This window comes from Carya illinoinensis, chromosome 2, assembly GCF_018687715.1.
Source record: "Carya illinoinensis cultivar Pawnee chromosome 2, C.illinoinensisPawnee_v1, whole genome shotgun sequence".
Lineage (NCBI taxonomy): Eukaryota > Viridiplantae > Streptophyta > Magnoliopsida > Fagales > Juglandaceae > Carya > Carya illinoinensis.
In genome coordinates, this window is record NC_056753.1 from 2,936,282 (window position 1) to 2,949,169 (window position 12,888).

At 31.9% G+C, this 12,888-nt stretch overlaps 1 protein-coding gene across 1 annotated transcript; it reads left to right on the forward strand.

Annotated features, from left to right (window-relative positions):
- Positions 1–6,988: 6,988 nt before the first annotated feature.
- Positions 6,989–11,304, forward strand: LOC122297006 (cytochrome P450 90B1). Its single transcript, XM_043106797.1, has 8 exons — positions 6,989–7,412; positions 7,518–7,842; positions 7,939–8,091; positions 8,192–8,446; positions 8,530–8,622; positions 8,736–8,814; positions 8,931–9,037; positions 10,811–11,304. Exons 1-8 carry the CDS (start codon positions 7,210–7,212, stop codon positions 11,069–11,071), a joined length of 1,476 nt encoding a protein of 491 aa, XP_042962731.1. The 5' UTR covers positions 6,989–7,209; the 3' UTR covers positions 11,072–11,304.
- The last annotated feature ends 1,584 nt before the right edge of the window (positions 11,305–12,888 follow it).

Here is a 12,888-nt window from a genome sequence, read left to right on the forward strand (position 1 = left end):
CTGATTATGTGATATGTCCAAAAACAATATCATCGTTCTTTTAATTAAAGGCTAATTAATGACCTTTTTAATCCAAAAACAAGAAATTAAGTCTACGAATATCATGTAATTATTTTAAAATAAGTAAATAAATATAAAATTTATATAAAAAAATTAATTTTTTAATAATAGATCTCACTTTTTTTTTAAATAACTATACGATATTTACGTACTCTACATCTATATATACAGTCATAAAATATATAAATGATAATGTAATATGTAATCACTTATAAAAAATAAAATTTATTATTAAAAATTTAATTTTTTAAAATATAAATTTTATATTTATTTATTTTTATAATGATTATATTACACTTAGATATTCACGATGGTATCTATATATAATTTATTATTAGGTCCTCTATTTGCTGTCAAAGAGTCATTAATGTCCTCGATCCCATTTTCTCAAGTTGATTAGACAAGGCATGAATACTGGTTTCGAAAACTCTAGCTCAGTCAGTGCCCTCTTACTAAGTGCAGAGGGGTACTGCATATAATGCATTGTTATAGATTATAGGGGGAAGACATTCATTAATGGAGAGCTCGATCGGTTTCTTCATCTTGGAATATTACAACGCCGAGTTTGTAATTAAAATATTTTATTAATTAAAATATAACATATTTATTATTATTAAATAATCATTTATTAAGACAGTGATGATCAAAATGGCTAGATCCGTATCTCGAAAATACGGTGTTAGGTGTGTGTACGTGGTTAATGGAACTTCAGAAGTGTGGTGCCGTGTGAGTCCCATTTGCGCCTCGTGGAGCGCAATGCGGCTCGAAATTGGACATGACAATATTTCTCAAAGAATTAAATCCATCTAAGCACTTCTTCTTAAAAAGGCAAAAAAAAAAAAAAAAAAAAAAGAGACTAATAAAGAGGAAAATATCTACAAGAGATACGAGAGTTATGTCATTTGTATTTGAAACATATTTTATCTTATCTAATTTTATTTTATTATTATAATATTTTTAAATTTTTATATAAAATATAATAAATATTTTAATATTTTAAAATTTTAAAATAATAATAATAAAATAATATTTTAATAAAATTTAATTTTCATCTTTTATTTAAAACTATCTCATCTTATCCTATTTCATATTTAAATCTAAATCAAGATCTAAAGACCATTTAGATTAAAAACACTATTAACCCATTTCATCTCATCTTATCATTATAATTTTTTCAAATTTTTACATAAAATATAATAAATAATTCAAAATTTTTAAATTCTAATTTAATTTTTTTCAAATCTCATAATAATAATATTAAAAATTAATATTATAATAATATTTTATTTAATTTTTATTTAAAACTATCTCATCTAATCATCTTACTCTCCAAATTAAAAGTACTGCAAACAGTACTAATGGTGGAGCTACCCTAGCTACTATTTTTCTTTCTTTTGAATTATTGCTTTGATAAATAACGACTAATCCCAGATGTAATTGTGAAGGCTAGGGTAATAATTCTGTCCTTGCTGCGTATCATGAGATCAGTGGTAAAATATGCATAAACTACTATTTTATAAGTTTTTCTGCAATTAATATTCTCTTACTAGATTTTGCCATTTTTATTTTTTAGTCGGATTTATTGAGGTGATAAATGATTTGGATACATTTGTACGAAATCAAACAAAATAAATAAATAAATAAAAATTAGTGTAAATTTCTAATTATTTAGAATATATATATATATAAAGAAAAATTCTATTTACAGCTCATACCTTTTATTGAATAAGAAAAAAAATATTATTTTAAAAAAAATATTTTAATAATTTTAAAAATAAAATTATCTATGATTGTATTTCAGTCTCTAAATGAGAACTGTACGTAATATTGCTTATAAAAAAAAAAATGTGAATAGGATAATATATTTTGTAATGTCTCAATGAAAAGTTGAAGGTATGGGACCTATATTTTTTTAAAAAGAAAATAATTATATATTTGAAACTCCATTAAAAATATTATAAAAAATAAAAATTTCTCATTATTAAATAATACGAGTACTCATACATCACTTGTATTCTCACGATACATGGGGTATGCATTTTTCTTACCCATGTAGCCGGAGAGAGTTTGGTTACATCCACATGAGGTGTAGTGATCGTATATTGATGGATACATAATCGCAGCTAACTACTAATTGATTGTATATATGATGTAACCTGCTGATATTTTGGTGCATACTAGCTGTCGAGTTTTGGGAATTTGGCTGTGTACTGATTATAGGGACTTTCAACTTCTAATTTCACTAAAATAAGGAAGAAATAAGAGAGAAAACATAATAAATATTAGGTAATTCAAGATTATTACTTCATTCCATATTTTGGAAGGATGTTCTATTTTTAAAGATGAGACGAATTAGGTTTAAGTCTTTAAGATATATCTGAGGAAGATATGACACCAGCCATCTGAGTACGTACGTACGTACAAGAGCTCTCTGATCATCTCTTTTATCCAAAATCTCTATCTCTAGAAAGAAAGCATCGTCAAGCTGCATGCAAAGACAAAGTGGATCAGTGACTGATGGAAAGAGTTATGCAGAGTACTTGGTAGGTAAGAATTAAAGAAAACACATTTATTATGTTGATGTTTCGTGTTATATAATTTTGGATTTCTGTCCATTGAGATGAGTGCCACTTATCATAATTTGAAAGAAAGTGTCATGCACACGTTGACATTAAAAAGGATATGAGTGGCTCGATTCTGATGGTTAAATTTTATTTTTTTCATGTATTTATTTAATATTTTTAAAAAAATTAACAATATTTTTAAAAATATATTTTTTAATCACTACCTATAAAAAAAAATAATGTCATAATTTTCATGCGTGACTTTAGTATTTCTGAAAGAACAATGCTACGTACAATTTCTATTTAAGAATTGTAATATAGATACAAATAATTTTATGTTTAAAATTTTTTTAAATTACTAAAATACCATTCTTAAAATGATATTTTTTCTTTTTTAATAAAGAGTCTGTATATGTAGTCTCTACTTGAAAATTATAAATAAAATTTCTCTTTCTGAAAAGATATTCTCTGACCATAAACAGCAAATTTTAACTTTTTATTTTTATATTTTTTGCTTGCAAATCATATATAATAGTTAATACACATATTTGAATTTAAAAAAAAAAACTAATTTAAAAAAAAAACTAATTTTTAAAATTTCTCTTATAAATTAAATGATGCGTTTATATTAATGTGAATACTCCACGCCTGCTCGTAATTATTAAAAATTATTAAACTATTTTTATTTTTTTTGTCAAAAATATTTTTCATATTCTAAATGAAGATAAGAGAAAGAAATTATAATGTCAGAATTTGATCAAGTAATCATGTTCAGAACTCTAGCCATCATCATGATTGTGCAAAACCAAAGGCAGAGGCCGGGACCTCAATCAATAATCGCTCACGCTTGAGTTTGGCTCAAAAGGTGGCCGCACGATGCTCCCACAATTCTCACCCATTTTCCTCTTTATTTCTCCCCCCTTTTTCAATATCTTTATTCTTTTTCGTTACGGTTTATTTATAGATTAATATTTTGAATTTAATAAATGATAATGGTGAATGAATTCAGTAAAAAATTATGGTGATTTTTTAATAATCTTAAGATATATACTCTAATTATTTAATTTCTTTGGGCAATTAAGTTATCTTTTAGATACAAGTTGTCAATGATGATCATGTCTTTCAGAATAACGAATTTTTGTTCTTTCTTATGCCTTATAATATGGGTTAGTTTATAGACGACATAAAAGAAAAACACCTTTAGAAATATATTGATTTTATTGGTTTGCCAACTCCAAGCACGATTCATCTTGTCCCAGTTATTTTATTCTCATTTTTTCTTGGCATTGGGTGTCTAGAAATAATGTTCCAAATAATTCCGAGATGCAATAGCTATCAGTAAGGAATTTTTTAGAAGTGTACATCGGATAATTTAATGAAAAAATCTTTTAATCCGATGGTTCCTAGATATTGTTTACACCTAAAAGAATTTGAATCTTTGACCTGGAGAGCATACCTTCAAATCCAATATTTTTACCACTTGAGTCAATCTCTATGAGTTAAAATAAGTGTAAGGGATGCTTATATATATATTATAAAGTGCAAAATGGTCATGATACTCATTCCTCAGTTTTTATCAGTATCCAAGGTCGAGAATACATAATCGCCATATCTTGATAAAATGGTCACTTTTAAGGTTTTTTCAGGTTATAATAGATAAAATTGCTTTAATTTTTGCTAGGTTGTCACTGCCATCCATGCAAATATTAGTTCTTTTTGTATTCTATTATTATTATTATTATTATTACTATTACTATTATTGTTGTTATTGTTGTTGTTGTTGTTGTTAGGGTCTTCCTACGTCCACCACTCTCAATAACTGTTGAAAACTGCAATTAGGCATAGATGAGTTTTTAATTTTTTGTTTTTCTACATGTATTTTTTAACACTTTTAATTTTGTTTTTTTTTTAAATTCACAACTTCATTAAAAAATACTTCCTTAATCATGAAGTTAAAAATAAAAACAAAAAAAGTGAACTGTAGAGAAGTGACTTTATCATTTTCCTTATTTTTAATACCTTCGCATAAGTAACTTCCAAACTTGTAAAATAAGTTATTAGATGGAAGGACTTGAGTGGTGGCATTCATTTTATTATTGTGATCAACTTGCAATTTTATCAGATTGTCCTATCTGTGAGCAAGAACTTGAAACAACTAAGCATGTAATTTGGGAATGTATTGCAACAAATGATGTATGGCGGCAATGCTCAATTCGAATTCAAAAGTTCAAGTCTCAAAGCCATAATCTCAAGAATTTTCTGGAGGAGATCTTTAATTTGCTTGACAAGAAGGAAGTGGAAGAATTTGCAATTACCTCTTGGCAGATTTGGGCTAGAAGAAATGATCTTATTTTTAAAGGTTCACTTTCTTATCCCAATCAGATAGTGCTCCATTCATAGCATTTGTTGCAACAATTCCAGCAGCCTAATAGCATATCCGAGACCTCATTAGCAAACAATTCTCAAGCAACCCTTTCTTGGGAGGCTCTTCCTCTAAATGTATACAAGTTCAATTGGGATGTAGCATGGACAAGACTCATTGTAAGGCTAGTTTTGGAGCTATCATTCATGATTGGGAGGGTTTTGCTATAGGCACCTTGAGGAGGAACATTGAATATTTATATCCTGTTCCTTTACTAGCTGAGGCACAGGCAACACTGCATGCAGTTAATTTATGTAAGGCTTTGGGTTTAAAGTAGGTCATATTGGAAGTTGATTCTCTGCAAGTAGTTGAAAGAATTCAGAAGCAACAAATAAATGATATTTACTGTGGTATGTTTATTGCAGAAATCATTGAGAGTTTGGCTGTCTTTGATCAATGGTCAGTGAACCATATTGGGAGAGAATGTAACAAGGCTATTCATGCCTTAAGCAAAGTGCTTTGGGGGTCCTAGATGTTATCATTGATTTAGATGCGATTCCTCAATATATTCTTTCATTCTGTTGATACTTATTAATAAAGTTTTATTTTTTTCTTAAAAAAAAAATGGCACAAAATAAAATGATCGAGTGAAGAAGTGGGTTGGTTGGATTGATGGATGGAAGAAAATTGGAGCTTTTCTTTACGCCACGAATGGGTTACACATTGACCTAGTTTGACGGCACCAGACTCCTATCTTTCAACCAGTTGTATTTGCATCATTAATTGACGGCAAAAACCTTTTTTTTAAACTTTTATATGAATTTAATGACTTCAATTGATACAAAGATTGACATAATTTAAGTAAGTTTTATAGGCAATTTGAATTGAGAAACACTCCTAACTCATCTCATCTCATCTCATTATTATATTTGCACCCGACTCCTATCTTTCAACAAAATTGTATTTGCACCTACCATCATTAATTGACAGCAAAAACCTTTTTTTAAACTTTTATATGAATTTAATGACCTCAATTGATACAAAGATTGACATGATTTAAGTGAGCTTTAAAGACAATTTGGATTGAGAAACACTCTCAACTCATTTTATCACATCATTATAATTTTTCTAAATTTTCACACAAAATATAATGAATAAATCAACTTTTTCAAATCTCAATTCAACTTTTTCAAATCACAAAATAATAATAATAATATTGATGTCAAACAGAATTTAGATTAATTATGATGGTTAGTTTCAATAGATGATCAACACAAAGTATATAAAAGATTTATTTATCCAAAACACAGAGAAAATTTTGAATAATATTGATTAATAGTAAAATTAAAAAAAAAATTATGAAACCCACAAGTTAGACTTAAATAGTTGCAAAATCTAAAATTATGATGATTTTCCAAAAAAGAAGAAATCTAAATTATTGTATGAGAAATAAATACATAAATAAACAAAAATCCTACAAAAAATTTGGCCAAAATCCAAATCAAAATCATTTCTAAAACTTGAAACCAAATATTTATTAATAAGATAAAAATGAACATAAATATATGATTTGAGAAAAATTAACTAATATTGTCTTTAGTCCAAAAAAGATGTTAAGATTTTCCTTCCGTATTTATACATATTCATCTTTTTAAATGAGTACTTCAATGCAATTAATGTAAAATTTGGATCTATATACTTCATATCAATTTGAATTTGCATCAAATATTAAAAAATAATATTATAATAATATTTTATTCGAATTTCATATAAAACTATCTCATCTCATTTCATTATCTAAACCAAGCGTTTTCTTACTTTTTTGCATGCCATGTTATGTATCAACATGTAGGATTATTTTAGCAGAAAGTTAGCAAATTCACGCACCAATTATGAGCAAAACAAAAATATGGAACTTAAAAAATGCAAGTTTATTTTATACAGATTAGCATTTCCGAAGTGTAAAGCCTATTTCCTCGCTATGCTTTCGGCTATTTTCGCTTAAAGACAGAGCTGCTTATAAAAAGCAGCCTAGTACGTTTGGCTTCGAAGCTTGCACTTGAGTTTGCTTTCATCGAAACCATCTGCTCAAGTTATTTTTTGAAACTACTGAAAGGTGCAAGACGTGGAACTACAACAAGAAGCAGAAATCTGATTCAAACTGCTTAGAACAGACTAAGCAAATTCCACGCACAGAGATCAGGGAGAAAAGAGTCAGTCTCCATGCCTGACTCAGAGCTAGTTCTCTGTTCTGTTCCGTCTATCCTAGCTCTACTTCTGATCTTCATTTTCATCAGAAGAAAGCGAAGCAGACTCAATCTCCCACCAGGGAATATGGGCTGGCCTTTTCTTGGAGAAACTATAGGTTATCTTAAGCCTTACTCCGCTATTTCAATTGGAGAATTCATGGAGCAACACATATCAAGGTAATATCACATACACTCACAAAAAAACAAGCCGTCAACACACAAAAATCAATGTTCTGCTTTACACAATTATATCTCTTAAATAAACTGTTTCTCATTGTTCAGATATGGCAAAATTTTCAAGTCTAATCTGTTTGGAGAGCCAACAATAGTCTCGGTAGATGCTGGCCTCAACAGATTCATCTTACAGAACGAAGGAAAGTTATTTGAATGCAGCTATCCCAGAAGCATAGGTGGGATTCTTGGAAAATGGTCAATGTTGGTATTAGTTGGAGAAATGCATAGAGACATGAGGAGTATCGCACTCAACTTCTTGAGCCATGCCAGGCTTAGGACCCATCTCTTGAGAGAGGTAGAGAAGCATACCGTGCTTGTACTGAGCACCTGGAAGGAGAATTCTATATTTTCAGCTCAAGATGAAGCCAAGAAGGTAAAAGCTTTAAAGATAGCAACTTTTTTTCTATTCAGCAAGTCAAATTTAATTATCGAGACAGCTTTGCTTATTATTTATCAATAAGAATTGCAGTTTACCTTTAATTTGATGGCGAAACATATCATGAGCATGGAACCCGGAGTTCCCGAGACCGAGCAGCTGAAGAAAGAATATGTTACTTTCATGAAGGGAGTGGTATCGGCTCCTCTGAATTTTCCCGGAACAGCATATAGAAAGGCCTTGCAGGTAACTAGTTTTACCCCACTGGACGATAATGATGAATGTTTTAGAAACATAAAAATCACGGTTTCAGTGGGTTTATCTTGCGTGATGCTCTGCTTCACAGTCTCGAGCAACCATCCTAAAGTTTATCGAGCGCAAAATGGAAGATAGACATCAGAGAATGAAGGAGGGAAGCGGGAATTTAGAGGAAGATGATGATCTTCTTGGATGGGTTTTGCAGCATTCCAATCTTTCAACAGAGCAAATCCTTGACTTGATTTTAAGCTTGCTCTTCGCTGGCCATGAAACCTCATCAGTAGCCATAGCTTTAGCTATATACTTTTTGCAAGGTTGTCCCAATGCTATTCAACAGCTAAGAGTAAGTACCTCCTCAAAGTCACAGACAAATCCCCTTTAAGTTAATTTACCATATTTTAATTATTTTTTGATGTGTCGTTTCAGGAAGAACACCTCAGAATTGCCAGAGCCAAGAAGCAATCAGGAGAAATGGAGTTGAGTTGGGATGACTACAAGGAAATGGATTTCACCCAATGTGTAAGCTCAAGCAGTACCTATTTTCAATGATTTTGCAGTAAATTTATGGAACTTAAATCTAAATTATTCCATTATTCAGTTCTTAAGACCATTCTTTTTTCCCTCTTGTGAAGGTTATCAATGAGACACTCCGGCTTGGTAATGTAGTGAGGTTTCTTCACAGAAAGGCACTGAAAAATGTTCGGTATAGAGGTATGACAAGGCACTTGAAATGAGTGTAATTTCGCTGGAAGGTTGCCAGAAACTGACCCAACTTTGATTTTTTCTTTTTTTTTGGTTGAATTGTTTATTATTATTGTGTTTGAAAGGGTATGATATTCCATGTGGATGGAAAGTGCTTCCGGTGATTGCAGCTGTGCATTTGGATCCTTTGCTTTTTGACCAGCCTCAACAGTTCAACCCGTGGAGATGGCAGGTGACTTATGAGCCCTTTGACAGCATGCCTTTCATAATGAGTGCTATCATTTCTTTCTTTCTTTCTTTTTTTCAAAATAAATATATATTCTGGTATATTAAACTAGGAGGAGGAAAAGGGGGGAAAAGGGGGTTTGATTGACTTAGCAGAGGTCCCCAAGCACTTTCAGTGGTTACTGTTGTTGTGGCTCTCACTGGCAAGCATTGCATAATTGGTCATAGACCCAATTGGTGCTGCAAATGATTGTCTGGCAGATCATGGTGGCCAAAATTAAGTAAATATTATTATTATTATTATTATTATTATTATTATATTAATGTTTTGGTGTTGGTTGCTTGATAATCTTAATCAAATCCAAGACTGCTCGTAAACTGTTGTAATGAAAAAAAAAAAAAAAAAAGCAGCCAAGATGTAAAGCCAACATGGGAATGAAGTCAGAAATATCACCTTGTGGGACCAGACGGAATAGACTAGATTTAAAAAAAGATCATCGTTAGAGGAATATCAACTTTCTCAATAAATTTTATTTCAGATTTTTGGTCCCCCGCCCAGGCTGCCCTATGCCATATTTTCACAGTCTAACATCATACCACATTTAAGTCATGTTTATTTGTGTATTTACTTTTTAAGATCTCAACTTTGATTTTAATTTGATATATTATTGTTGTAGATGGTGTCTTCTTTGCATGCAGTAACTAACAATTGAAATTTTTAATAAGTTTATTGTAAGATTTCTATTAAAGCCTTTTTCATATCTGTATGGAATTGGGATTAAAGGGTGGTTATAAAAACTTGGTGGGATCTCTAGGATTTTTTTGGAGATGAACTGTCATGATCAAAGAACCAATGTTACACAGTACGGCCGACTGCCAGTCTGCCCCCACGAAGTTGTGGCCGTTTCTCTCTCTATTCCATGCGTGCGTGTGGGCGGGCCTCTGGGTTTTGAGATGATTAAAGCCCATGTGGAGGTGGGGTTCTCAAGTGCACGTGCACCAGTGCCTTTCTATGGTGGGTCAATGAATTGACGAAACTGGTCCCTGATCACCAGCCACCATATTCCGGAAAGAGAAAAAGAAAGAAAAAAGGCAAAACCCCGTTCAAGAAAGTGAGAAACTCCCTAGTCCCTAGCTTAGCAAAGAGCAGAAAAAAGGAAAAAGGAAATAAACTTATTGACAGAGATAATTGTGGGGGCAATGTACTATGCTGTTTTTCTCTCGAGAAGTTGGACCTCATCAGTCATCATCATTTTCGTTGAATGTCCCACTACTTGAACACATAGAATTTACATCCATTTTTATAGGCAAAATAGAATAATTAAAGATTCGTATCGTATCTAAATCTATGGATATATATATACATATAAATTGTTTGTACTTTGGGTTATGTGACAAAAGCAACCCTGTTGTTGATATTTGGTGCATGTTTGTTTTTAGACAGTTAAAGGTTATGTGATTTAGCAATCCATATCCTTAAAAATTCGTTTGTTATAACTACATGCCCAAGCACACTAGAGTTCTATATTAGATTTTTAAGAAACGAAGAAAAATAATTAGTTGATATGTGTAGTTAAGCTATGTAGCTAGAAGCCTAGCTATGAATCAGAGCAGAGATCTCACTCAACTATAAATATTCCATAAGTGGGTCTAGCCCGCAGGTGAAGGGAGTGTGAGAGAGACCCATGTTCTATATGCTATATATAAGATTCAATAGAAACTACTGTGATATTTTTCATTATTTCCTCCTTGTAATGGTGTGATGGTTATGATTGAGCAGAACAATGGAATATTGCGAGGATCTTCATCCAGTTGCCCGAGCATATCAACAACAAGCAATAACTTCATGCCATTTGGGGGAGGACCACGGCTGTGCGCGGGATCGGAATTGGCAAAGCTAGAAATGGCAGTTTTCATCCACCATATGGTCCTCAACTACCACTGGGAGTTAGCCGATACGGATCAAGCTTATGCCTTCCCCTTTGTCGATTTCCCCAACGGCCTGCCAATCAGGGTGCAACAGTACCCCAGCTTCATGTAGAGTTATATTAGAAAGACAAGTACAGCTCATGCATGCATGTAAAACTTCATGAAAAGACACAGCTAGCTAGATATATAGCTTATTTCCTCAAATCTCAAAATCTCAGCCTCTCATGATGCATGCTGGTTGCAGGACAATATAGAAACAGAACAGAGCTGATTAATATGTACGTTAAGATTGAGTTCTTGGATTTTCCAACGGCTTAATTAGTGTAAGCTATTTTCACCTTATCATCATGTAGCTCACATGAACACAGGGAAGACAAAGAAATAAAGTACACAAGATTCTAGGACCACTCGGTCCCCAAAAAAACGTCTGTAAATTTGTTTCCCTCTATGCCAATTGCCATGTTGGGACTTGGGAGTTTTTAATATTCATTTATATATAATATACAAAAAATATATATATATATATATATAGAGAGAGAGAGAGAGAGAGAGAGAGAGAGAGAGAGAGAGAGAGAGAGAGAGAGATGAGGTGGAATTTTCTTCAACATATATATATATATTATAACTTGTCTAACTAAAAGATCGAGCTATATATCTGCATCCAAATATCATTCGTGTCTTTTTGTGATTTATTCAGAGTGAAGAGGAGGAGTGTTCAAAATCTCCAAAAGAAGATATGGCATAGTGATTGGACTATACACTTTGTTTTTTCTAACCACCATTAAATAATGAGTATAGTGATGCATGTGTCTCCCATCCTCAAATATACTGCATCTTATGGCATATAAGTTACTTGATATTCATATCGGTTTGGTTCCCAAAACCATTGCTTAATTAATTAGCAGTACCACTAAAAGGAAAATCATTTTAAACTTTTAAAAATATCAATAATTTCCACTCATTTCCAATGAATATTTCAAGTTTATATTTGTATTGAAGAAAAGGTCATGATCACTTGTGAAGAAAGTGTTAGTAATTAGATGATCCGCAAATTAGATTTTCTCATCTTTCCCTTGGGAAAAAGCTCAAAAGGGTTTAGATTTTGTTGGTTGTTGCCATATCTTTGGTTGTTTTGGCCGGCACGTCCCTTTGTAATTGGGAGCGGCCCCCCCTCCCACGTCCTCCCCGTTTGATGCCACCTGTGAGATAAAGCTTCCAACTGCCAAGGTCCAAGACAAATTATCTGTTCTTTGGAATCGGTTTCTTCCTTGGTTAAAGGAATAGAAACAAAAAAACAAAAAGTACTTCGTGCAGAATTAAAGTCCCATAAAACCATCCACGTACGAGAGTATACCACCACATGAATGCCTCATGATCAGAAAAACAAAGAACGAGGCCGGGAACAGAAATTGTACAAGGTTTCAAGAAAAAAAAATATATATATACACATAATATTGTAAGTAGAAAGGAGTCGTTTTGAGTACAGTATATATAAAAATATATATTTTTTCTTTAATCAGCCAGTTCAACGATTTGAACTAAGTTTAAACCGGAATCGAACTGGCTAATATTGGTTTTTTATATTTGCTATCGCCTGCTGACCAGTTCTCCGCCGATTTTAGCAGGTTCTTGACTCCAGCAGCCAGTCTCCATCAGCGTAGGTCGGTCCGGGTTATAGCTCTAATAATAAGTAGGGTAATAAAGGAAAAGGAATTACCGTGCATGCATGCTGATTAGTCAATCAAGCAATACACGTGGGACAATTGTAGTTGTAAAAGTAGTACTGGGACAGCAAGTCGAACAAGAGAAATTAAGGTCTAATTAATTAATTAATTGGAACGTACTCATTATTGTAAGGGGTCGGCAGCATTAATAGGAATTCAATTATATATATAAGGTACTGGCAAGGGACCTCTACAATTTGATCTC

Excerpts from the sequence above, each read along its gene's own strand:
- LOC122297006 (XM_043106797.1), top strand. The coding sequence starts at position 7,210 with ATGCCTGACTCAGAGCTAGTTCTCTGTTCTGTTCCGTCTATCCTAGCT. Across the intron at positions 7,413-7,517 it reads ATGGAGCAACACATATCAAG|ATATGGCAAAATTTTCAAGT; the intron begins GTAATATCACAT and ends CTCATTGTTCAG. Across the intron at positions 9,038-10,810 it reads TCAACCCGTGGAGATGGCAG|AACAATGGAATATTGCGAGG; the intron begins GTGACTTATGAG and ends ATGATTGAGCAG.